Source organism: Neolamprologus brichardi, chromosome 7 (genome assembly GCF_056152115.1).
Source record: "Neolamprologus brichardi isolate AB-2024 chromosome 7, ASM5615211v1, whole genome shotgun sequence".
NCBI classification, from domain to species: domain Eukaryota; kingdom Metazoa; phylum Chordata; class Actinopteri; order Cichliformes; family Cichlidae; genus Neolamprologus; species Neolamprologus brichardi.
In genome coordinates, this window is record NC_142110.1 from 7873302 (window position 1) to 7898509 (window position 25208).

Below are 25208 nucleotides of genomic sequence, written 5' to 3' on the forward strand. Positions count from 1 at the left end.
ACTATTTTTACATATCCAATCTCAGGTGTTACAGCTTAATTTGTTGCAAAAACTAATGAATAATTGCACCTATTTTGCTTTCCCACCACACTTTCACTGATAATTAATTACTGCTCTAGAAATCCTGTACAATCTTTTATTTTTGTAGTTTAAAAACTCTTTTTTACGTACTGAATTAGACTTAAATAAATCTAATTAGATGGATGTGATTATTTGAAACTATTCATTAACCAATATGATGGATTGAAATGACAAGGCTATCTAATTAAACATTTGGTATCTCCGATTGCTAGACAGCTAAGCGTACAGATTCAACACCGCCCACCCATTTAATTCAGCTATTGAACATTTTGAAACTATAGACACTTAAATCCCCTTTTCAGGGAAATGGTCGCAAACTTTATAAGGTCAGGCAGCCATTCATCTCACACATGAAGAGCTGCAGACTTAATAAACTACTTGATAAAAATCTGATGATGATTCTGTATGGAATGAAAGGAGGCCTTATGCTTTTTATTTTTTTTGCCATTTTCCATCATATTTATTCATGGATACTTATATTATACATAGTCAAAGTTTCATTTAATGTAGACAACATCTTTGCCAGGCGGAGACAGTCAGTGGAAAGTTAACTTAAAGGCAAAGCAAGTAAAACAGCTTGTTACAGACAGACGATGAAGCAAGGGGCCGCACTATACTTAGATATAAGCAAAATTAATAAAGATTATTTTGTAATTTGAATCACGCATAGCTACTCAAGTAAAGTACAAGAATAAAAATACTGGGCTTGAAATGTACATAATTAGTCCCCTTTAAATACAAGGGGTGTAGCAAAGCTGGAAGAAGTAAATTTGTCATAACAGTCATGAAACTGAGCCGAAATATGAGCTCATCTAAAAGAAGACGTGACATCTTGCGTCCCCCTCATGGACGAGCACAAGTAAGTTAAGACTGGTGTAGAGGGGCTCACGGTGAGTACTCATCCATTTCCAACAAGAAGATTTGAACTGAACTTTACTAGAGAGTTGAAACATTTTTCTACACACTGCCTTTCAGCTAACGGTGTCTCAGGACATTGAGTGATGGAGTACGCCACAGTCTGGTGTTCATCTGTGCAACTTTAAAACAACTGCAGACTTCTCAACTGCACTTCACGAGGGACTAGTGAAAATTATTTACACTAAAAGACACTTTATAAAACAGTAGGAGATGGATGTTAGAGCAGATACAGTGAATTACAGTATTAGCTTACATCTCTATAAACACAAGGATGCTCATAACGTAACAAAAAACTGTGAGCTTACCATCTTCAGTCAAGATGTATCAATATATGATTTAAGACCATCAAGAAAGTTTTGCACAGGAAATAAGTTTATTCACATTTATATATATATATGACATAGAAATCTGTAAAAGGCAACTGAAGTGGTGCGGTGAATGCGTATTTAAACAGAACACAAAGCATTCGAATAATAATAATAATAATACCTCAAACCAACCTGTTACTGTTTGCAGTTAAAGGTTTTTACCCTTTTTAAAAAAAAAAAAAAAAAAAAGTGCACTTTCAGCAATTGCAATGTTCCATTTATAAAAGTTAACGAGTAAGGCAGCATGAGTCTTTTTTTTTCCCAAAATGCAAAAATACTCCTCCAGTTATGAACCAACAATTTTCTCATAAATACCAACAAAAATCTAAAAAAGGTAAAATTCTTGATCTTAGTGTGCACACTCTTCCTCTGGAAGCCTGCAAGCCAATCATTGACCTCTGTGGGGCTGGCTGATCAGCACTGTGACAGTGGTGGAGCAGAGGCCAAGACAGATGTCCACAGGCTTGACAGCACTTAACCATTAACCTACCTTAACATTTCCCTCAGCTTCTGTCTGGCACGCTATCACTACATTGGAAGGTGTGTGCTGTGCCTGGTCAATCATTGACAGACCAGTTTTTCTGTACACAATGGCCCTTATGGCTGAGTGGGCACAAAAGGCACGCTGTCTCCAAATAAGGCCGTGTTTGTGTCACGTTATGTCACAGAAAAGGCACTATGTCTAAAATTAAGCATCAACACTTGCTGGTCCCTTGCAAATTTTGACATCAGTAATTGTAGGTGTACATTTGAATACAAGTGTTGTTCTCAAGGCTGCAGTTCATGTGTCTGCGTTTCTCTCTGGCTTTATAGTGAGCCAATAGCAGCGCTCAGTGAGTTGGAATGTGATGATTGGGCTGAGGAGGACCCAGGAATCCGAGCCTCTGTTTGTATTTCCTCTGTTCTGTCATCTGTTGAGGAGAAGGGGAGGAAAACAAAAGCTGTAAGGTTTGTATATTCTGTATGTAGCACACACAGAAACTTGGTTTCTTGCCATTAATGTAGTAGTACAGTTATATATCTATATCTAAATATTTATCTATATGAATAAACTTGCAGTACATGTAGATTTCTCCTCCAAGAGTGAACAAACTGTTTTAGTTTAGACAAAAATCATTGAATTTGTCATTTCAGAAGTTACACATTTATTCTACAACATTCTTCTATCAATTTTAAATTGCCTGAGATGTAATCTTCTGCACGGCTGCATGAAAATAACCTTGTTCAACACTGCCGTTATGACTGGAAACTAAAATGTCCCTTGGAAACTTCATTAGAGGACACAGTCATGTGTGGGAGTGTGCAGAACTGTGACCTGCACAGTGGATGTATAAGAGTAAGTGCGTGTGTGTAAATGAATCAGAAATGCTGGTTCACATTTACAGTGGTTTCCGATGTTGACGTCACAAATGGGGTCCATGGGTTCTGTGAGCCGTAAACTCTATATGCAAAATAAAGGGGGCGAAAAAACGCAGGCTGTGCAGAAAGCCACACTGCTAAGTAGCGACACACATAAACCTACACAGAGTCTCAGCTGTGATAGTGTGCAGAGGTCAGCAAAAGGTTGTGATGAAGGAGGAGCTGCAGGAGAACTTTCCTCCCAGTGAGAAACAGTCTTGAGTTCATATCTGGTGTGAGACCTGCAGACCTCCCTTGTGACTGCAGAGCTGTGGTTGGGCCTCACCTAACCCTCCATAAACACACTCACCTCCTGTGGCGTAAACTACACTTTCTGTTTACCATATAGGTGGAGTAGTAATCATGCTAACCCTATGATTCCTTATTAGTCAGAATAGAACCGGCAAACTTAGATTAGAATAGGTCCGCCTGCAGCAGACGCAAAACAGATTCAAAGATAATGCCTTGCCATCTTTGTTCAACCGCGCTGTAATAAAAGACATATTGAGCTGTTACTGGGGGTTACATGAGAGATCGCAGCTCACAGGGAGATGTTACCAACTTTACTGCTCGCAGAGGTCGACAGTAGCTGTTCTCTTTTTTGTTGTTGTTGTTTTAGTTTTTTTTAGTGGAGTGTTATTCTGCCCCAGTAGGAGCTGTTTTCACACATTAGGCAGAAGAGGAACAAGGACAGGCCTGTGACTGGAATCACATGCAGAGGAGGCAGGTGATGAGAGTGATCAGTCACACTGCAGCAGCGGTGCTAGTCATCCAAACAGCCAGAGGCTCACTGGCGGCTCTCAGTCGTGTCGACTGCTGACGTGATAGTCACCTGTCGTGCTGCGTTCAGTAGCAGAATCCATCTGCATGAATAAACCGAGAGCATAGGGACTCTGCTAAAGCTATATCTTTTATGTGACCTCCTCCCCTGTTGGCGTTACGAGGAGTCATGTGACGTGGACTTCACAGCACACGCGTGGCAGTCAGCTACCGAACAAGGCGCAGTTTTACTTTGTGCTATTAAGCAGTTACAAATAGCACAATGCTCATAAGAGACCTTTTCCCACAAGAGCATGAAAAATGCCTGAAGTAGCATTCTACCTGTTCTTTGAGCTCAGCCAGCTGGCCTGAGAGCTGAGCCACCAGATTGGCAGTGTTCTCCATTTTCTCCTGCAGAGACCGCATCTCGTTTTGCTCGTTGTCTCCCTCGCTGCTCACCAGAGACATGGCTCTCATACGGGGGAACCAGTCCAAGTTCTTCTCCTGGAGGAAAGGGCGAGAGAGATGGTATGTATGAGAAACGGAGAGAAAGGTGAAAAGAATAAACGCCTGAAATAAAGCTGCCTCAATAGGTCAGAGAGATGGAAGCAACAGTATGTTGGCACACACGCAAGATTTGCATAGACACGTCAGGAGCATTACAGTGCTGAAGCCAGACTGCAGGAGGAGAGTAAACACAGAGGTAGTGGTAAGTGAAGACAGGCGTGGAGGTTTAATATTAATCATTTCATCAGAATGGAAGCTGCTCTCCGTTTTGCACCTGACAGTGTAAATTTTTTTAAGCACCATTGCTGTCTCTTGGATACAGCAGATAGCAATAATACACTAAATGAACAGTAACTGGCATTTCAATTCTCACCCACTCCATAAGCACACTGTTGATGCACACAGGAGATGAGTCACTGTCGTCTATCAAGAACACAACTGGGAGCATAGTGTTACTTATGCGCTCGCGCGCGCGTGTGTGTGGTCACATGCAAAACGCGGATGTTTATTTTCTGTTTTTCTAACAGCGCAGCAGCAGCAGAGCAAACACTCTGCAGCAACGGTATAAGAAAACAAGGCGCATGCAAACCTATAGAATTATGTAAAGCGTGACTGTGTTTGTCTCTGTGTGGGTGTGTGTGCTGTTCATTTGCTACTGCATGGATATGTACACAGAAAGGTGTGAGCGAGCGTGTGTTTTACAACACGCGTGGCTCTTGTGCAACGCTGAAAGTGAGATAGGTTTCACCGCGACAGACTGCCATCGGCTTATCTTATGTAATATTCTTTAGCCAGTTCTTCTGACAAAAATTACTTAAAAGGTGCTGAGAGTGGGATTTGACTGGCACCACGTTAAGTCCGGTAGGAGGAGTGAGGTATTCTCCCACCTTCTCTTATATAAGAATAAACCGCAGGGATAGAAGGACCGATCGGAGTGCGAGACGCTGAGGACAAAGAAGAGGGCATGCCGTCTGAGGGCGGACAGGGATGTGGAGCGTGTCGGTTATTTGTTTGCATTTCCTCATGTGATGGGTTTAACCACTCTGCTAGGTGAAACATTCATATCGTGAGTTTACTGCTTTGTCCATTCCTCGTCAACAATACAAATGGAAACTCTCAGAAACTGATCATATCAGTTTTATATATGCTCGCAGTGTCAGATTTTTAACATTCAAACTCTGAAAAACTGTTGTGAATTTGACAGTTGTATACAAAATATAAATTTCTACTATATAGACTGAAATCATAATAATAGCACTGGGAATACATGAGAAACTTAGTTACTTTGTTACCCAAATCAAAAGTGAACATTCAAAGTAATTTCAGTTTAGCATGCACATGCACTCACCAGAGACTATTAGTTTTACCTTGCTAGCATATTGGTATGACAGCATCACACAGTTGGTGCAGATTTGTTGGCCACTCATCCATGATGAGAAGTTTACCACATCCCAAAAGGTGCTCTATTGGATTCAGATCTGGCAACTGTGAAAGCCATCCAGGTGCAGCAGACTAATTGTCATGATGAAGAAACCAAAGCTTTTGTGAACTTTGGTCCCAATTTTCTTTTCCAATTCTGACAGGAGTGGCACCCGGTGTGGTCTTCAGCTGTCATAGCCTTTCTGCTTCAAGGTTCAGGCTCAGAGATGCTCTTCTGCATACCTTGGTTTTGTTGATGTGTCATTTGAGTTACTAGTTCCTATCAGCTCAAAGCAATCTACCGTTCTCCTCTAATCTCTGGCAATAATAAGGCATTTTCAACTAAAGAACAACCAATCTTAGCATATTACTTTACAGATGGTTTTGTGGGAAAATCCCAATAGATCATTATTTTGTGAAATGCTCAGACCAGCCTGTTTGGCACCAAAAATAATTCCATGTTCAAAGTCACTAAAATCACCTTTCTTCTTCATTCTGATGCTCAGTTTGAACTTCAGCAGGTTGTCTTGGCCATGTCTGCATGTCTAATTGCTCACTGGATATTTAGCAAGCAGCTGAAAAGGTGTAGCTAACAAAGTGGCCACTGAGTGTGTATACATACACACACACAGTAAGTAAAAGCATAATATATCCACTTTAAGAGATGCATCAAACAAGCTGTTTTCTAAAGGAAATAGTTTAACTTACATTATACAGATCAGAACAATTGTACCTAATGAAGTGGCCAGTGATGTTATAAACTTTGCATTTTCAGCATTTTGCTAGGCTTTAGCTGACGCCAACATGAAGTATTTAAATTATCACATTTAACTGATGTTATTATATAAAATCAAAACGCCTCACCTGGGGTTAGAAACTGAGAAAAGGGGCCTGGTGAAGAATGGAACTGGAGATAAGTACACATATTACTAAAACTGAGTTTAAAACAAGGTTGAGTCTCTTTCACTGAAGTAGATTTATGATTAGGTGCCATTTAGTTGCGTTATCACATAAGCAGACCCTCTTCGCAGAATGTCAGCTTTTATTTTAAATGAGAGGCGACAGCCACTTTAAGTAACATCACTTATCTGAATCACTGTTAGCAGGTCAGTTTAAGTTGTCAGGTTACAGTTTGCTCCATTGGCCATTTTGCAGATGTACATCTGAGTCAGATCACTCTGTAAATAAAAGGGTCCTTTCACTCCTTTACTGTACTTTGTTTTCTATTCCTATTTTTTCTTTTAACCAGAACAGTCTGTTCACTACTCAAGGCTGTAAAGTATGAATTAAGTCATTCTATAAGAGCTTGACTGAAGATCTTTTCTAATTTAGGCATCTGGCATCACAGGGGACATAAAATTAAAAAAGGAAAAAAAAAACAACACAGCAAAGGCTGTGAGAGCTCAGAGACAAAGCTCCAACATCTGAGGACTATCTAAAGCTCACTCTTAACAGCCAGATTAAAAAAAACCTCAAAAATGTGAACATAATATCATTTTGTATGTGAAGTCCCTCATTGTTTAATTAAAGAGATAAAGTTAAACAGTGACTGTATAGAATCTAAATCCCACCAAAGTCTTGACTGTACAGTAATCCACTGTGGGCTATGCTGCACTGTCTCAATGAGTCAGACTTTAGTGTCGCTTCATGATCAATTTAAACACATAACTGAGCGTTTACAGACATTCATGTGCTTCTCACTCTGCTGTCGTCACCAGACCAGTGTGCGTTTATTTCATCCCGTACGGGTACATACTGTACATACAATCTGTAATATACTCCAGAAAAGTCAGGCTACTGATATAAAAGTGTGGGAACAACCTTAGATGTCACCAAAGACAAACACTGTATAATCAAATATCATCAACGCTAAAAGGTTCCAACCACAGTCTCGTTGTTGTCGTTGTTTTCTTTTTAAAAACCCAGGCTTAAATCATAGGTTTTAATCATGAACAATAATGCTATCCATGTAATTCTACAGGATTCATTAAACTTCCTGACATATCTGAAGGTATTAGACATGCTGTAAGCATGGAAACACACATTTATATGCATAGAGTACAATAAAAGGACATATTCATTAAAACAGTGCAGCCTACTGGGTAAAATTAGTAGTTGAGAGTCGCTGGTTAGCTAAAACCATCTTTCTCAAAATGTATTTTTTAAATTTAAAGTATCTGTGCAGTAATGATTTTACTTGCTTTACTTTAATTATCAGTTAAGTATGCAGCACATAATTATTAAAGTGCTATGAAATATGTTTTTTGTATTATGTGTCACAACTCCATGGATCCTCTCCCCTACACGCTTGACTTTGAGGTTAGTCAAGCTCAGTGAGGTTAAAATAATGGAGTTCAGCCTGAACGACGTAGCTGCACAACACGTCCTTGTGATCAGCAGCCACAGAAGAGTGTGAAAGTATACAATGACACAGCACACAACAGTGCACCACACAAGCATACACATATCACAAGTATCTGACACACACACACACACGCACACACACGTTCTTGACTGGGACATTTAACAAAAACAAAAAAAAAAGCACAGCAGTATTTCATCTCATTAAGCAAATTCTAACCTCTGTCCTCAATTTACATCACAAATGCCGGCCCTTTGTTTGCTTCTTCTATTAAAGGCAATGTGTTGCATGTGTGTTATATCAGAAATAAAGGGTTCATGATGTGACAGTGACTGTGTACATGTGTGCGTGTGTGCGCGCGTGTGTGTGTGTGTGTGAGAGAGAGAGAGGGAGACAGAAAGAGAGAGAAAAAAAGAAAGGGACAGGGGAGCACGTGCCAGGCAGGGCTGAGCTATTAGCAGGCCACTTGAGATGGGTTATGTAACGCTGTGGCTGCTGCAGTACTTGCTGGGCCTGTAGTCGCTGTCATAATTTTACACACAAACACCCGCACACTGACTCACATCCACATGCACAACACCGTCAAGAACAGTCACAGTGTAACAAGATCCTACTTTTTTTCTTCTTTTTTTTTTGCTTCGCACCACATCACTTTATCCTACCAGATGAAATCATTAGTCAGGAGCTGCTTGTGTGTGCCTGCATGCATGTGTGTTTGAGGTCATCAGGTTACAGCTCTGTTCCATCACTGGGAGGGCAGTTTAGTTCATACAGCAGCTGCTGCCAGTGTTACCCTAAAACTGTAGTGAAGTAGCGGAGAATAGTTTAAAAAAACAAAAAGATCCAATCAGTGAACTGACACCAGCAGTATCAAGCACAACTCTGCGTTGGGATGTGGAGAACATAAACGGTGCAAGCTGCTGCAGACATCTGCATCATGACACATCATGGACTAGCACTTGGACTAGCACTTCTCTCCAATTCAGCTGCTCTTTTACAGCTTACGTCAAAACACCGACGCTTTCTCTTATCAAGACTAAGTTACTATGTGTGAGCAAGTGAGCAATTTAATTAAGATGACGGGGCAGCAAAGAGACAGACTTGTTTAAAAAACAAAAAAGCAACAATGAAAAAAAAAAACAAAAACAAAAACAGGAATCCTAATCAAGGCAGCACAGTCTGAAACACGAGTCCCATTATGCCCTAGCAGAGCAGTTTATTGCATTTTTTGATTAGATCCTTACTGTCTGGTAAATGCTCACACAACTTGTGCATCTTCTGTTCAAAAAAATAAATCCAAAATAAGATGAGTTAAAAAGCTGAAGTTAAGGTAAAGTAAGCAAACAACTAATACCCTAAACATATACCAAACTTAAACTTAAGGAATGTCAGAAGCTGAATGCATCAGACAGAAAAACTATTTCTGGAGATTTTAAAAATGTAAAAGTCTGCTTTCAGTTCCCTGTGCAACCTGCACGTAGGTGAAACCTGCACCACCTGCACTCTGACTACAGCACAGCCTCTTTATATTTATTCTGACATGGTGGTAGGATTTTATATGAACGATTGCAGTAAAGCACACAAGCGCTGCACAAACAAACTGTACACAACAGGCTGTTTGTTTAGTTATCCATGTGCGTGCGCATGTGAGTGTGTGGGTTCTGCAACACTTAAGAGGTGTTAATATGTAAAACCCAAAAGAAGTTAGAAGTTCATTTTTTAAAAAAATAAATAAATTGCAAATCAATTTATTCACAATAATATTAATATTAGCTCATTCTGAATTTTATGGCAGCAACATGTCTCAAAGTTCGGATAGAGGCAACAAGATACTGGAATAGAAAGTGGTACTAAGTAGAAAGAGGTGGAAGAACATGCAGCTGAACTTCTCAGACGTAAAGATCGGTAAAGGTTCACCAATGTGCAAAAAACTGCATCTAAAAACTGTGGAACAGTTTCAGAATAATGTTCCTGAATGTAAAATTGTAAAGATTTTGAACATCTCATGACCTACAATCAAAGGTTTTTTCATAAGCTCTGTGTAAACGTCTGGATTCCTGTGATCTTTAGGCCCTCTGGTGTCAGTGCACTGAAAACATGCCTAAACTCTGTCAAGGAAATCACTGTACAGCCTCAGAAATGCTTTAGTTCATGATGTCATCCACAAATGCAGGTTAAAGAAAAAAGAAGAAGCCAAATGCGAACGTGATCCAGAAATTGTGTTGCCTTCTCTGGGCCAAAGCTCATTTAAAATCGTCTGACGTAAAGTGGAAAACTGTGTTCTGTGATAGGACAGATCAATATTTGAAATTCTTTTTAAAGAGAGCAGGACCGTCTGATGGTACGGGGTGCATTAGTACCTATGGAATTGGCAGCTTGCACATCTGCAAAGGCACCATCAATACTGAAAGGCATACAGCATACAGATTTAAGAGGAACAAATGCAGATGATGTTGTTGTCAGAAAAAGCCTTACATATTTTTGCATATTTCAGCAAGAAAACATACTGTAGCCATTGAAACAGCATGGCTTCATAGTAGAAGAGCCAGGTGCTGGGCTGGCCTGCCTGCCTCGAAAACATTTGGTGTGTCATGAAAAGAGAAATACGACAGACGGCCCAGGACTGTTGAGCCGTTAGAATCCAGTATCAGACAGTTCCTCTCTGAAAATTCCAGCACCCAGTCTCCTCAGTTCCTAAATCTTCACAGGCTCTTGTTAAAAGAAAAAGGTTGCTGTGTGTGTGCAAATTCAAAATTGGCTCGTGTTTCTTCAAATGGTGCACTTTCTTAGCCTAAACATTTGATATGTTTTCCATTTTCTGTTGACAATAAATTAAGGGTTTCTGAGATTTTTTGTTTTTAAGTACATTTCACACAGTGTCCTCACTTTTTTTTAAATAATTGGGTTTGTAAATTCCTGACTCATCATTGCATCATCACCTAGCAATGCCTTGGCCTGGCATCAGAGAACCGACCTGTTGGACGACTTGCTGATGCATATTAATTCAACGTCTATCACCTGTTTGTTATGCAAATTGTTCATTATAATGCCACCATTCTTATGCCCATCACGGCTGAATGTTAATCACAAAATGTGCCATTGTGCTCCAAGGCTTCATTTGAATCCATTAACCTAACAGCAACACCTTTAGTTGCCCTTACATCCTTCAACTTCTTGTCTGTGTGTCAGTGCGGCAAGTTGGTACATTGATGATAATGGGCCTGGACTGGGTTTAATTACTATTTAACCACACTGTGTCCCTGCAGGTTAGCAGCTCAGTATGCTGAGGACTACCTGAGTATAGAACCCCATCTCTCTCCAGCAGCGAGGGGAAAGGAGAATAAATTGGGATGCCTGGCACAGTCCTAGAGGCTCAGTCTCATTTTTTGATCATTCGTCTGCTGTAGAGGATCACGCTTCTATAGCACACTGTGCAAGTCTGCTAACTAAAGAGGCTGTGCATCTTTAAGGCTCTAACACGAAGACATCTGTATGCTCATCTGCTTGGTGCAGCTTGCCAACAAAATATGAATTAGGGGGTGAAATGAATGTGTTTGTTTGTCCATATGTTCCTGGAATAATAAGGAGGCTTGGGTGTGTTTATGTACCACCTTAAAAATGTGCAGTCTCAAATTCCTAAATCTTTACACTGCTGTATGTCTCTTAAACGTGATCTGTATAAAGAGAGTTAAGCTGTTCTGATCAGACAACAGCTTGTGAGATGTACCTGTTAAAGTGGATCTATTACGCTTTGACTTATCGTGTGTGTGCGTGTATACACTAAGTGGCCGCTTTGTTAGGTACATCCGAAAAATGGCTGATTAACAAGCAGCCAATCACATGGCAGCAATTCAGTACATTCAAGCATGTAGATGTGTTCAAGACAACATGTTCAAACTGAATATCCGAAAGAGGAAGAAAGCTGATATAAGTGACTGAGCATGGCATGGTTATTGGTGCCATACAGATTGGTCTGAGTATTTTAGAGAAAGCTGCTCACACTCACACACAGAAAAAAAAACATGGATCCATCCTGCCTTATATCATCCATTCAGGCTTCCGGTGGTGGTGTAATGGTGTGAGGATGTTTTCTTGGCACACTTTGAACCCTTTAGTACCAACCAAGAATGGTTTAAACACTAATGTAACCCTAAACACCAAAGCCTAACCGAGTACAGTTGTTGACCATGACCATCCCTTTATGAGCACAGTCTGCCCACCTTCTGACGGCCGCTTCCAGCAGGATAACTCGACATGTTTTCTTCTTCATGGTTTCCACAGTCACCAGATTTCAAACCAATAGAGCACATCTGGGATGTGGTGTAACGGCAGATTCTCATCATGAATGTACGGCCAACAAATCCGCAGTAAATGTGCGGTGCTATCATGTCAATATGGACCAAAATCTCTAAGCAATGTCTCCAGCATCCTTTTGAATTTATGCAATAAGAATCAAGGCAGTTCTGAAAGCAATAGGGGGTCCAGCACAGTACTAGCAAAGTGTAATTAATTGTGCGTGTTCATATTAAAGCTGGCCAAAGTTTCAGATAAGGTTAGCATATGAGGACGAGTAGAAATGATCCCTCTGAGCTGCTCTGTTTTTTCTACTCGTCACTGTAAAAGATCAGAGTGTGTTCGCTTAGCATCGTCATCTCAGACACAGAGCGCCGGCTGTGAGCACAGCAGCCCCAACCGCTTGCTGCTCAAACCTTCTTTTTACGAGAAGCTTTCAGTCAAGCTTTTTAAGCACACTTAAAAAGTTTGTTTTATAAAGTGGGTGAACTGACACACTGCACCAAAGCCCAGCATAATATAAATAAGAATAATAACTGTTTTAGTAGATTATGAGAATAAAAATATGGATGTGTAAATGAGCATAATGGGTCACATTTAAAGAACATAAATCTGCATTACAAAGATACACTGTAACCATTTCCTGTGTGTATAGTGTGTATATATTTGGCCTACTTACTGCAATCATTTTGTTTACGTAGCTCTCAGGGCCAGTGTACTCGGTTGGATCCTTCACTCTCACCAGAACCATGAAGTAAAGGTAGTGCCACATGTTGTGTTCAGACTTGATATGCTCCTCAAAGGACACCGTTTTGTTATCAAATTTGTCTCTTTCCAACCCTGCAAGACATTAGCTCTGTTATGAATTCTACCTTAGACCATTTTGTCTATCATAGGCATGCTAGCTCTACCACGAAGCTGTCTGTACACACCACAGATGAAACAACTGGTTTTGAGGATTTCCTCCTTCCCCTGTTTCTCACTCCTCAGGTCTGCAAAGGTGTCAATGATAACACCAAAGATGAGGTTGAGAACGATGATGATGACAACAAAGAAAAACAGAAGGTCGTAAACCACTCGAGCTGCAAATAGCGGCTCCTGGAAATATGGAAGAAACGCAGAATTTTATTTCAGGTTTTTCTTCAAACAGAACACACAATGAGAAAATGCCATTTTTCTGTATTCCCTGTATTCGTTTTAGGCTTGTCCTACCTCTTTGGAGGGTCTCCTGAGAATATCTCCCACACCACCTCCATTACGCAGGCCCTGGTTCAATACAGTGATTATACACATGAGCAGAGTGTCGCACACCCGCTCGGTCCCATCATCTTCACCTAACAAGACGAAAACACAGAGAAAAACATGTGATGGAAGAAATGGAGAGAGAGAGAGAGAGAGAGAAAACCTATAAAAAGGGAGATTTTATCAAGAGGACATTTGGTGTCTAATCGGATAAATGTGCACCTTTAAATTTGTGTTACATCTGGTATGAAATTACACAAGATTGGACTGACACGCAATACTGTTGTTCTTTAAAAGTTCTTCTTAAAAGGTGCTTCCCTTTTCCATCATTACATTCTGCTCATTTGATAGATTGTTTTTATTAATCTCACAGTAAGAATATTCGATTTTTATATTAGTCCTAATTTTATTAAACTGAGCTAGAAGAGTTGAAGAAGTTCATGAAATGAAAACAACATTCAAAAACAATTTGATCTAATTCAGATAAAAGTGTGACTCAGCTGACGCTGACAAGTGACTGATAATAAAACACCTCCAACTCCTACTGTAAATGAATAAAGCCACGCACAGCATGACTGCTGAGGAGAAAGAAGAGGTGAAGGATGTGGCTGAGATCACGTGTGTGCCCTTATGGCGCAGGTGATCCGTGGAGACGAAGGAGAACAAACAGGAGTAGGAGTCACCCCTCCTGCCTCATCAAGTTTCTTTGTGTGCACAAACTCAGTGTGTGTGCATGCGTGCGTGCTTATGTCTCAGTATGTGTGTTAGTAACCTTTCAGGAAGTGATTACTGCTGGAAAGGTCACACACACGCCCACCACCCCAGTCAAAACACAAAATCTTAAAACTAATCCACTCAGTGACTTCCACCATGGGTAGGACATATTCAGTTTAATTTTACCCCAAAACCTACCAGGAACAGATGTGGGTGTAGAAGCAGGGCATCTCTCATTCAAACATGAGCCTGCAACCTCGCTGTTACTCAATAAATCCCTTTTTCCTACAAGAACAACAAAAACATGGGGAGTTTGCGTCAGTGACAACGGCACAAAAAATTTCCATATGAAAGGTGACGATTGAATTATGCTCCTGCATTAAACCTTCTTCCCGCTAATTCTCATCAGCGCTGGTAGAAATCAGCAAGAAAGATATAGTCAGACATTATGTAAACTGAGGCAGCAGCTGCTGGGTGGGCGGTGAAGTGTTGCTGAAAAAACCTGAGCAAATCATTTGCACATCGGCAAAGCCCCGAGCAGCAGAGGAGCCGCACCGCCTGAGCGGGATCTGCTTGGGCAGACAGGCAGAAGAAAGAACTGTGCATCTGGATCAGAGAGTCACCAAAAGAGCTTTTTACAATGATAGTCTGGAGAACTGAGGGCCGGTGACAGGAGGTTTAGGAAGGAGAAGAAGACGACAACTTGGCGGGACAGGGGAGCACGGGGGGGGGGGGGGGGGGGGTGCAGGGGTGCAGGGGTCACAGCTCTAAGTTGCAGGAGAGTGTAAAGGGTGCTCCCCAGTTCTGATGAAGCTCCCTCACGCCGTATCTCCACTCAGCCTTCAGCTAACATACAGAGAGGCGTGAGCCCAGCTGGTTACATAAGCCACCACTGCTCGGCTGTCTGCTGTGCTCTATTCAGTAAAACACAGGATGGCGCGGCCACCAGGTTATGCAACAGGTGCACATGTGCTAGCAGGATGTCTTCCTGACCGTGGGTGCTGGAGCTCATTAACACTACCCACACTCTCCACAGTGTTTTCAAAACATGTGTCTGGGTATATATATATATATATATATATATATATATATATATGGCTTACTCTAGATGGTTGACAATTTCTATGGGGAGATTATACACAAGAAAATGCTGATTTGATCATCGTAATTAAGAAATTATAGATCAGATCAAAAGTGAAGGGAAAAAATGAACTCGCTGGATTAACTAGCACTCAGCAACTCCAAAATGTGAACAACTTTGTACATTACGTTCTATGATTTACACAAATTCAGAAAACGAAAACACAGCTCACTAACAAATCACAGATGTTCATGGCTGGAAAAGATTAAAAAAGAAGAGCAAACTTGTTTCAGGTCAACTAAGGATAACTTTCACGAAAGATAACAGAAAAATATACTGAGAGAGAGAGAGCGCAAAGCACAACTACAATCCAGTCTGGAGAATGAACAAAACTTTCCTTTTCCTCCTTACACAGTATAGACTTGAAATGAAGTTAAGAGAGATAATACATATCACCAGATATGCAATTACTGCACATGCTACTAGAAGATTTGATCTTTTTTTACATTGTAGAAATGATTATTTATTTAATTGTTTAAACATTGCCAAACTGGATCCATCAGTGCATGACACATTCATTGGAAAGGTCAGGTATAAGTACTATGACTAAAATAGATGTGGCATTCTTGCGACTGATTTCTGTTGCATCACATTTCTTGCAGCTACATCTGAAGATGTTGAACACCACCCATGTCTCACTCGGTGTTTTTTCTGTTTTCCTCATAAAAGTGAAAGTGGAAGTGAAACTGTCACTATTTGGTGTAGTTTGTTTTAAATATCACACTAGACTGGTGATAAACATAAGCAGCATTTTTGAAGCATTATTTTCAAATGGCAATATCAAAGGATAGCTTAAAGCCCAAGGATTTACGACAGGGAGAAGACCACAGTAATGACTTGGTGTACTTTAAAAGTTAAAGTTTCTGACCTGGTGAAGGAAGGCGGTCCACCTCCATGCGGAAGTCGTCTTTGAGGAAGAGGAAGCCGATGATGGAGAAAAAGTAAACGAGAAAAACGGCCAGAACCGCTGTCAAAAAAATGGAGCGGCCATTTCTCGTCACACTCTTTATCACATTGAGCAGCGTCTCCTCTCGGATCACCAGGTCGAACAGCTGCAAAAGGAGATCGTCATCTGTGAGCCATCAGCAAACATTCGGAGAACACGGTCACAAATCAAACGAGCTCTCTTACCAAAAAGCTGTAGAAGAACTCATGAACAAAGAGGCCCAGGACGCAGATGATGGCATACCACAAATGGTAGATAAAGAGCATGTCCATCACGACTGCTTTGTAGCCTCGAGTGAACGTCCCCTGGTTCCCCACAAAACTTACAAGAAACACCAACTTGTTGAAAAGCTGAAAATGGAATAAAAACAAAAAAACTTGTATGTGTGAAGAGTCAAGAACAGACACATTCTTCAAAAACAAGCCTTTGTTCACTTACGTTGACAGCACCGAGCAAAAGCAGCGCAGGGCCGAGGCCCATTGTGTAGATAGCACGCAGAATAAGGGAGACCAGGAAGAACCCGATGCCTATTGGTTTAGGTAAGACGGGAAGCAGTGCGGTGAAGACTCCCAATGCCACCCACAGTAAGATATTCCAGAATGGGGATAATGTGCCTGTGTGGAAGAATAAACAATCGAACAAGGCACAAAACATCAATGCTTTAAAGCACAACATCCCTCTAATGAATTATTTATCTGAGCTAAGAGCTCAACTTAGCAAAGAGTCAAAGGAAACACTTTAAAAATGTCAAACAACCATCCATGGGGACAGCATCAGTCAAAACAACCAACTCTTCTTCAGCTCATTGAGTAAATCAGCAGAGTGATGCTCATGAGTCTTTTGGAAACTGCAAAGTGCTGACAATTCATTGAGGAAGTATTTATCAGAAAGCCATCTTTAACACTTCTGTACACCACAGGAACCACGTGTACAGTAGGTTTACATTTCAGCGAATTACACCAAGGCAAGCCAGCAAATACAGCAAGTTCTAGTAACATTTCGCAAAAGCTAAAATTAGGTAATCTAACATTGCACGTAAAGAAATGAATTTTCAAGAGTAAAATAGGATGATTATTGGGTGATTTAACTTCATCTGATTAATTAGGTCTCATGCTGATGCCAGGCTGAGGGCGATGACATGAAGTCGTATCAACATACCGATAAAAACGATTAAAGTCCAAGTTGTCCCACCTCAAAACGATATCATGATGACGTGTGAAGGATTTCCTTTAAGCACATTTTGTACACACCTACTGATTCTTATCCAATTAGATACTGTATGTTAGATAAATCACCAGCGTTCATGGGACTCTGAGTGACCAAGGTGTTTAAATAAATGCAGCATCACGTGTCACAGAACACGCATTTTCAGTCATAAAAGGAAAGCAATAATCATTAATAATTAACATTCCAAAAAAGAGAATTGTTATAGACTTACTTTACTTGAAAATTAATACATTCAAAGTGTTCTTCCATAGGTTTTTTAAAAATGATTAAAACTGCTTGATAAAACAGCTGTAAATAGATGATGCAGTATACCTGCGCTTAAAATCAGACAGATGCATAAAAAGTCAATTATTTCTGAATTATTTAACACTATGTCTGCTGCTAAGCTGGGCTAAAGGCCTCCTGATTTTCAAAAAAGCATCACCCTTTCCTCAAAATCTGTAAGAAATTACGCCTAGTGAAAACAGTCACTTTGGAGAAGAATAGACAGTGACGTGGGCTCTTGGCCTAATTTTTTTTAAAAGATCTGCCTGTTGCTCATTGCGTTGTAGCTGATGGTTGCACAGGTTTTCCTCATGTCACATGTCTCATGCTGTATTCACCTCATTTGCCCGTCTCAAAACTGAAATTAGTTTAAATAAATGCCCCTTTGCCAACAGTTGCTTTAAAATTTACCACATTTCTTTCTTTCTTTTCATCACATAGCCACTAGTCTCTTTAACTCTCTGTGTGTACGCCTCTTTATTTTGCATGCTTGACTCCCTTAGAAAAATAATAAAATCCCCTCATTATTTTAGTTGGATAATACTAATGAGTGTGTCTGCATTTGAATTAAAGAGATACAGCATAATTTAGCTGATATTAAGGGCTTTTATTCTTCACATACATTTTCTCTAGTACATTTATGAGATGTTATTTCAGCACCAGGAGCTGTCCATACTATGCCCTATACAAATTTTACACAATAATTCTGTCTGCCTCATATGGTAAGTTCATCTCTACTTTAATATTGGCAGATGTGCTGCAGATTAAATAGTTAATCCATGTCCAGTAGGAGCCATTTGAAGACCACTGCCTTAAAACACTGGTTTGCTTAGCAAAAGGTTTAAAAAAAATGGCTTGAAATTACAAATTACAATTTGAGAAATATGCAGAAATTCTTACCCTCATCTTCATCGTCACCAAAAGGGTAGAATACAGCCACAGCAATGTTGAGCAGGAGGGCCAAGTAGAAGGAGATGCTCCCCCAAAGAGAGATGTGACGTGAGAACCAGAACAGAGCCTTATTTTCTGTGCAAACACAACAGGGAGCATAAGTACAGGCACACGAATTCAGCACACACTACATCACTGCAGGCCCATCAGTTTACTGTGAAAATAACATAACCAGACTTGCTGGATGGGAATCGTGATTTGTCGTCCTGAAGCCTGTTCCTGCTGCCACCACCACCACCACAATCATTATTATTTTCCAAGAACTGGATGCCGAATGTAAGGAAGACTTACTGCGGATCTTCTTCTGCCACCTCATCTCATTGTAGAGGTTGTCAAACTGGTGGAAGAAGTCATTAACCTTGCTGCCTTGGTCATCTCTCTCAGTGGTGGTGAACACACGCGTCTTTGACTCCTCAGTTAGGTACTCGCAGATGTTAGGAACTGGAAAGACTATCTGCTCCATGCTGCGGTCATTACGCACAATCTGATAACAAAGATTAAAGGTTTGGCTTACAGTTTTATAGTTTGACGAACGATTTAAGATTTAGGATAAATAACAAATTGATGATGCAGATTACCTCTATCTGAGCTGTGTGGTTCGCATAGTAACGGAGGGCATCATCCTTTTCTTTATCGTAGTCCATGCCTGACCCCAGACCTAACCCTGACCCAGGGGTGAGGCTCTGCTGCAAGATTTTGTTGTGCCTGGCCAACTATGAATGAAGAAATATGATTAATATGAAGATATGATTTTGCTGCACTACACTGGATACTGTAACCAGTAGTGAACCAAAACTAAACAAATATGGTTTACAAAATCTCCTCATGAGCGTTAATGTCATGGTCATTTTTATGGATTTTACAAGACGTGACTGTGACTTTGGAAAACAAGAACTGGGTGCTGCTTTAACCTTGATTGAAATTTGAAATAGCCCATATGGACAAGAAATATTCCTTCTGGAGAAAAGTTTTATGGTCAGCGGAGACAAAGGTAGTGCCATGATGACAAGAGGTATGTTTCGCGGAGTAAAGGTGAGGCTTTCACACTAAGAACACTCAACTGCCAAGCATGGTGGTGGTAGCATTGTGCTCTGGGAAGTTTTGCTGTCAGTAGTACTGGTACACCGCACAAAGTGGATGGAATAATGAAGGAAGTTCTTTAACATTAAATTAACATCTAAATGGTTGAAAATTTGGCAAAATTGGGTTTTCCATCAGAGCAATGATCCCAAACACGCATCAAAACTGGTTTTGGGATGGACAGACCAGGCTAACATTAAGCTTCTGGAATGGCCTTCCCAACTTCATGAACTCACCTCTATCGGAGGATTTTGGAGCAGGTCTAAAACCCAGGTGTGTGACAACCAATTTAAATAAATTCTGCCAAGAAGAGTGGCCAAATATCTAAGCAGAATTATGCCAGAAAATTGTTGATCACTATCAAAAGGTGTGTGTGTGGTCGAGATGCAACTTATTAAGAGATATTTAATACATATATTTGATCACTGTTTATATATTTTTGAAAGTCCAAAATAAATGCAATCTTGTGCACCCAATTCTTGTTTTCTAAAGCCATTAAAGATGTAAAGTATACAATGATTCCACCCTGGAAAAAGCCCTAAATTGTTGTGAAATTCATACCCATGATGAGCCCAAAACAACTGTAAGTAATGTCTATATATCGTTCAAATTCAAGCTTTATGGCCTTGTTGAGCTAAAGTTGCCATCTCCCATTAAAAGAATTGAATTATTTCACAGTTTTAAAGTGATCCAGATCCAAACCAGAAACCAGCAACAGTTTCTTTCTTTCCCCACACTCTACAGAGGTAGTTTTTATGTATCCTTGCTGATAAAAAGACATTGAAAAGGACACCTGTGGCACAAGAATTAATAGATGAGTAAGAAACAGGTTCTGGCCTTTTTCCTTTCCTGTGTTGTTTACCTGTTTTGTGTACACTGAGGTCAACTAGAAATCTAGGTTCAGTCAACAAATTCCTTATTTTTTTCTGCTTCTCTTTTTAGGTGAGGAAAACTTAACATGGTTTGTTAGAGAAAAATATTGTGGAAAACATTCTGAGTTCTGAATACTTGCTGAGGTTTTTTTTAAAATTATTATTATTATATTTTAAACATCTCTTTTACTCATTTAAAATAGGCAATTGTAGAGAAATTAAGAACCATTTAGTTTGTGCATTCTACCTCTTGTTTCTTTTATTTTATCAATTTAATTTGTTTATTTAGATAATCAGAAAATATATTTCAAAGCTGATGCACACATTTGTGCATTCCTGTTTTAAGCTGAAAGGTTATTTTTTTAAAAGTCAAACATGAAAAAATAAAATGTAACAAAAAAAAAAACATGCACACTTCCTTGTCATGATGAAACTCGTCTGCTCTGCAGACCAAAATATCCTGTCTGACACTTTGCTCTAAAGAGACAGAAGTGAAAACCCACAAGACTTGGCTTGCTCTCAACAACTTACAAACAGCGTAGACAAAGACTGAGACACGTCAGATGGACACACACATTTAGAACAAAAACACATTTCTCAGGGGTACAGTACTCCTGCCTCATTCCCTCGTTCCTGATCCCTGGACAAAGCAAACCATGTGTATTTAGTTGTGCAGGGACTACCTGCCTCAGTGAAAACGCCTAAAGCCTAAAGCCTATCTGTCAGTAGAGCCAATGTCACAACACAAAAACTCATTCAGAAAACTGTCAGAGCAGTTCATTCAGAGAAGCACTCTTCCATCACTTGGTGCTCTTGCACTGCACTGGCCCAGTGGTCATTAGACTAAAGCATCACTGCATTTCCTCTGTTTGTCTGACCACTTTAGACTAACTCAAGTTTAATCTTTTCTTTTACCTGGTGGGCCAGGATGTAAATGTTGTGTCCGACATCTTTAGGTTTGATCTCGTCTCCCATGCCGTCGTCGTCATCTTCACTCTGCAAACCCTGTTTGTAGGCGTCCTTCATGACATCCACCTGAAGCAAATGTGTTTTAGAAGTCACAGTTTTTGCAGCGCACTTGTCAGATGTAGTTTGCGTGCATGCATGACCACACTCACCAATTCAGTGGGTCTCATCTTGTAGAGAATCTTCTCTGCGTTCTCACTGTCATGGCAGCTCTCCATGATAGCTAACAGGAGCTTGGAGGCATTGTTCTATGATACACGTTTCAAAATAATCAGCTTTTATATTTTGATCAGTTACACAAAGCTGAATAATTGAAGGGAAAAAAAACCCAACAATACAATACAGTTTTTTCAGAGTGCTGTGATTCGACTAAAGGGTTGTACTACTAAAGACATCTGCAGTCAGACAGCCAGTAAACATGGGCTTTATTTGCCCTGTTGCCTTTTTCATCATTGCACAATTGTTATCTATATTTAATTAATACTACGCAGCAATGTAAGCATATAATAGGGTAATGGAAATGTGTCGCCTCCCAGACCTCTCATACAACTACTGCTCACCTTGAGTTGCAGCACCAGGTCCAGGCGATCCTTACCCAGGGGGTTGATGGCGTTGACAATCAATGCTATAATAATATCAATACCATTTGACTCATGTTTAGCTATACAGCTCTGGAAAAGAAAAAAATGGACATGCTGTAGTCAGTGTTGGCTACATTACAAAAAAAAATCATTAATATAATTCATCAGAAGAAAGTGTCTGTGCTTTACAGGTTAAATCCAAATAAAAGATAGTTTAAGACGGCTTACTACACCACAGCTCATGATTAAAACAGCGGTGCGATCACAAAGTGACCAGGTCCACTGTAGACAGACATTTATGCTCATATTCACACCAACAGTAGATTTAGAATCACCAGATTTCCTCCTCCTTCTAATTAGAAACCAACACAGACACAGGGGTAACATCCAAACTCCATACAGAAAGGCCCCAGCTGCTCAGCTGGTTCGAAACCAGAAATTTCCTGTTTCCTGTACTCTCAACTTGACTGGACTTGAACACATGAAATAAAAGCTTTTCGCTACAGGTTTAACGATACTGTATGATGCTTCACATTTAGGAAAAGATGAACAATTTTTCAAATATGTTTACAATCTTAGGCTCTATTAAATAAATATGTTGACAACTTGACTATCCAATAAATCGAGCATTTTCTCTCAACTAACCAGTCACCCTCCTCCTACCTGGTTTTCATGGCAGGGCCCCTGGCAATACTCTGTAATGGTTTCCAACGTTTGGAGAATGAGATACACATTAAACTCATTTATATAAAGTCCCAGCAGCCCTAGACCTCCAGTGGTGCTCCCACAAATGCAGTCCAAGAACTGAAGAGTCTCACACACCAGATTGTAGTTAGTCTTGTTGTTCTGACTGCGCAGAAAGTTCTGGATTCAGAGCAGGAAAAAAAAAAAAAAAAAGTAAATCAGCGGTCATTTTAATGACTGGACTTCAAAGGGCAAAGTTCACAGAGCATCAGTACCTGCAGCTTTGAATTGTGGTTCTCACAGAGCAGCTGTAGGTAACGCAGGATTGGTTTCATGATAGATACAGCCGGACTCATCTGAGTGTCTTCCAGTGCCTCCTCAGTACCGATTATCTCACTGTTTTGGCCGAGGCCTTCAAGGTCAGGGTCCAGCTCTTTTCTGAAGGATGAGAAGGCCTTTGAGGTCACTGAGGAGGCTTCTTTTAGCTGCCCTCGCATGTCGTCCCTCATGTGAAGCCCAGAATCTTTCCCTACAAAGAAAGGATTTATTGAAAGAAAAAAAAACACACACACACAGATACACAACATTGTTTAGCTGCAGGGCAGGAGCAAATTGCTTCCATTCATAAGTGTGGCAATTGTATTCAAGAGAAATTGATATGTGTGTGTATATATATATATATATATATATATATTTATTTACAGACGTTCACTGACAAGCAGGCAACAATTTAGTGGATTTCTGTAGCATAAAAAACACCCAAACTTGATACAATGGCCTTTTGATAGGATTGCAATGTGGGCTGTCACATGCTTCAGACATGTGACTGCTTGAACTTGGAACAACAGTTTAAACAGAAGTCAGCAGAGCTACAAAAATCATTGTGGATTTATCCACTACAACTGTTTTAAACTAAACTAAACCTGTGGACCTCAAACACTGTAAAAGCATTACTTTTTTCCAGTCTGTGGCTTTTTAATTCGCTCTTTCTATGGAAATGCCTGGACGTGCTGAGGACGTGAGCCTCATGACTCAGTATTGCACTTTTAAATCCTCATCACTAGATACCTCTGACATTATAACAGAGGTGATTCACTTCAAATGAACTTTGCTTACTTACTTTCAGCCTCCCTTTGACATTTTGACACAGTAGTTAGCTGCATTTTGAGCTCACAAACGTTATCCGGACATTATGTGGTGTTTTTGCTCTAATAAGTCAATAATGTAAAAAAAAAATGAAAAATGCACCATCACTGTACGGTACCTTTTTTAACCCTGATACTACTGACATCACTGTCATCGTCCCTTTTTCTGCAGCTGACTTCAAACATGTTGACCGACACGGTGGCTCGAATCTCCTGCTGGGCCAAACGCATGCGGTCGTAGAAAACCTTGAAGAACCTCTCGGACTTTTTCTGCTTGTTCAGTTGGCTGTAGAATGAGTTCTAGTTGGGAGCAAAAATGGCCATGAGTATACTTCTAAAACATGTGGAGGAGAAGTACAGGATTCGTGTATCTGTGAAGCAAACCTGTATCTGTGTGTTTCCACCCCTGAGAAGGGCAATGCCCAGCTCGATGCTCTCCTTAAACAGTCGATCATTCTTGGTGTTGACGATGAGTTCAATTACCATCTCTGTTGCCCCAACATTGTCCAAAAGACACTGAATATCCGAAACACTGGTGGCTGGCTTGTCAGCGTCTACCATGGGAGAACCTCCTGCAATGATGTAGAAATTTAAATTCTAGCTTCTGCTTCTCATGCTTTTTCTGAGTTAGTCTCATTTATGTTGCCTGGTTATTTTTGTGCTGCTGCTCTCCCTGCCTCTGGCGTTCCATGCATGCACATACCATATATAAATAATTGTAGATAGAAATAATGTCTTTTTGAGAAATTGAACAGGAAAAACTTTACAAATGTTTGATTATTTGTTATGCTCATCTACTATATTCCACACCTGCCTGGACCGAATATTTATGGGATGCATTATAAACCTCTTATGTCTGCCAACAATTGTCAAACAGCATACTGCCTAAGAAACAGAGCGCTGTCATTTTAGTTCCTGTTGTTTCCTCGGCTGTGAGTAGTTATTGCAGCATCTACTCGGTTTATTTGGGGTTCTCGGTACCTCCAGGTGACTGCTTGACAAAGCCACCAGATGAGCTGTTTCCACTCCCGAGCTCTGACTTGGAGAGAAGCTTTTGATTTCCAAAGTAGCGTGTGAGGAGAATCTTTCTCAAGTCGTTTCCCTGTGGAGACAGAAATCATAATGTTAAATCCATTTAAAAGTCTGATTGAGTATGAGCTTTAAACTAGGAAATTCACACATATTTAATAGATTTTGATAAAGCTTTTTTTCCCCTTTACAGAAAGGGAAAGAGGAATAACTATAAAAATGATCAAAATGAAGGACAAATCTTAAGAAGGGAACATTGGT

General features: G+C 40.2%; 1 protein-coding gene across 2 annotated transcripts in view; it reads right to left on the reverse strand.

Moving 5' to 3' along the window:
• Positions 1–510: 510 nt before the first annotated feature.
• Positions 511–25208, reverse strand: part of itpr2 (inositol 1,4,5-trisphosphate receptor, type 2) — a 64015-nt gene continuing 39317 nt past the window's right edge. For both annotated transcript variants that reach the window (XM_087842976.1, XM_087842977.1), the window contains exons 38-57: positions 24900–25020; positions 24303–24490; positions 24038–24218; positions 23049–23302; positions 22753–22953; positions 22069–22179; positions 21661–21756; positions 21458–21577; positions 19169–19303; positions 18882–19074; positions 18540–18665; positions 16587–16762; positions 16334–16498; positions 16071–16254; positions 14260–14346; positions 13318–13439; positions 13038–13203; positions 12785–12945; positions 3867–4028; positions 511–2278 (exon numbers count right to left, since the gene is read on the reverse strand). In XM_087842976.1, the coding sequence (XP_087699102.1) occupies positions 2198–2278; positions 3867–4028; positions 12785–12945; positions 13038–13203; positions 13318–13439; positions 14260–14346; positions 16071–16254; positions 16334–16498; positions 16587–16762; positions 18540–18665; positions 18882–19074; positions 19169–19303; positions 21458–21577; positions 21661–21756; positions 22069–22179; positions 22753–22953; positions 23049–23302; positions 24038–24218; positions 24303–24490; positions 24900–25020 (3030 nt within the window). In that variant the 3' untranslated portion in view covers positions 511–2197. The remainder of the gene's footprint in view (positions 2279–3866; positions 4029–12784; positions 12946–13037; positions 13204–13317; positions 13440–14259; positions 14347–16070; positions 16255–16333; positions 16499–16586; positions 16763–18539; positions 18666–18881; positions 19075–19168; positions 19304–21457; positions 21578–21660; positions 21757–22068; positions 22180–22752; positions 22954–23048; positions 23303–24037; positions 24219–24302; positions 24491–24899; positions 25021–25208) is intronic.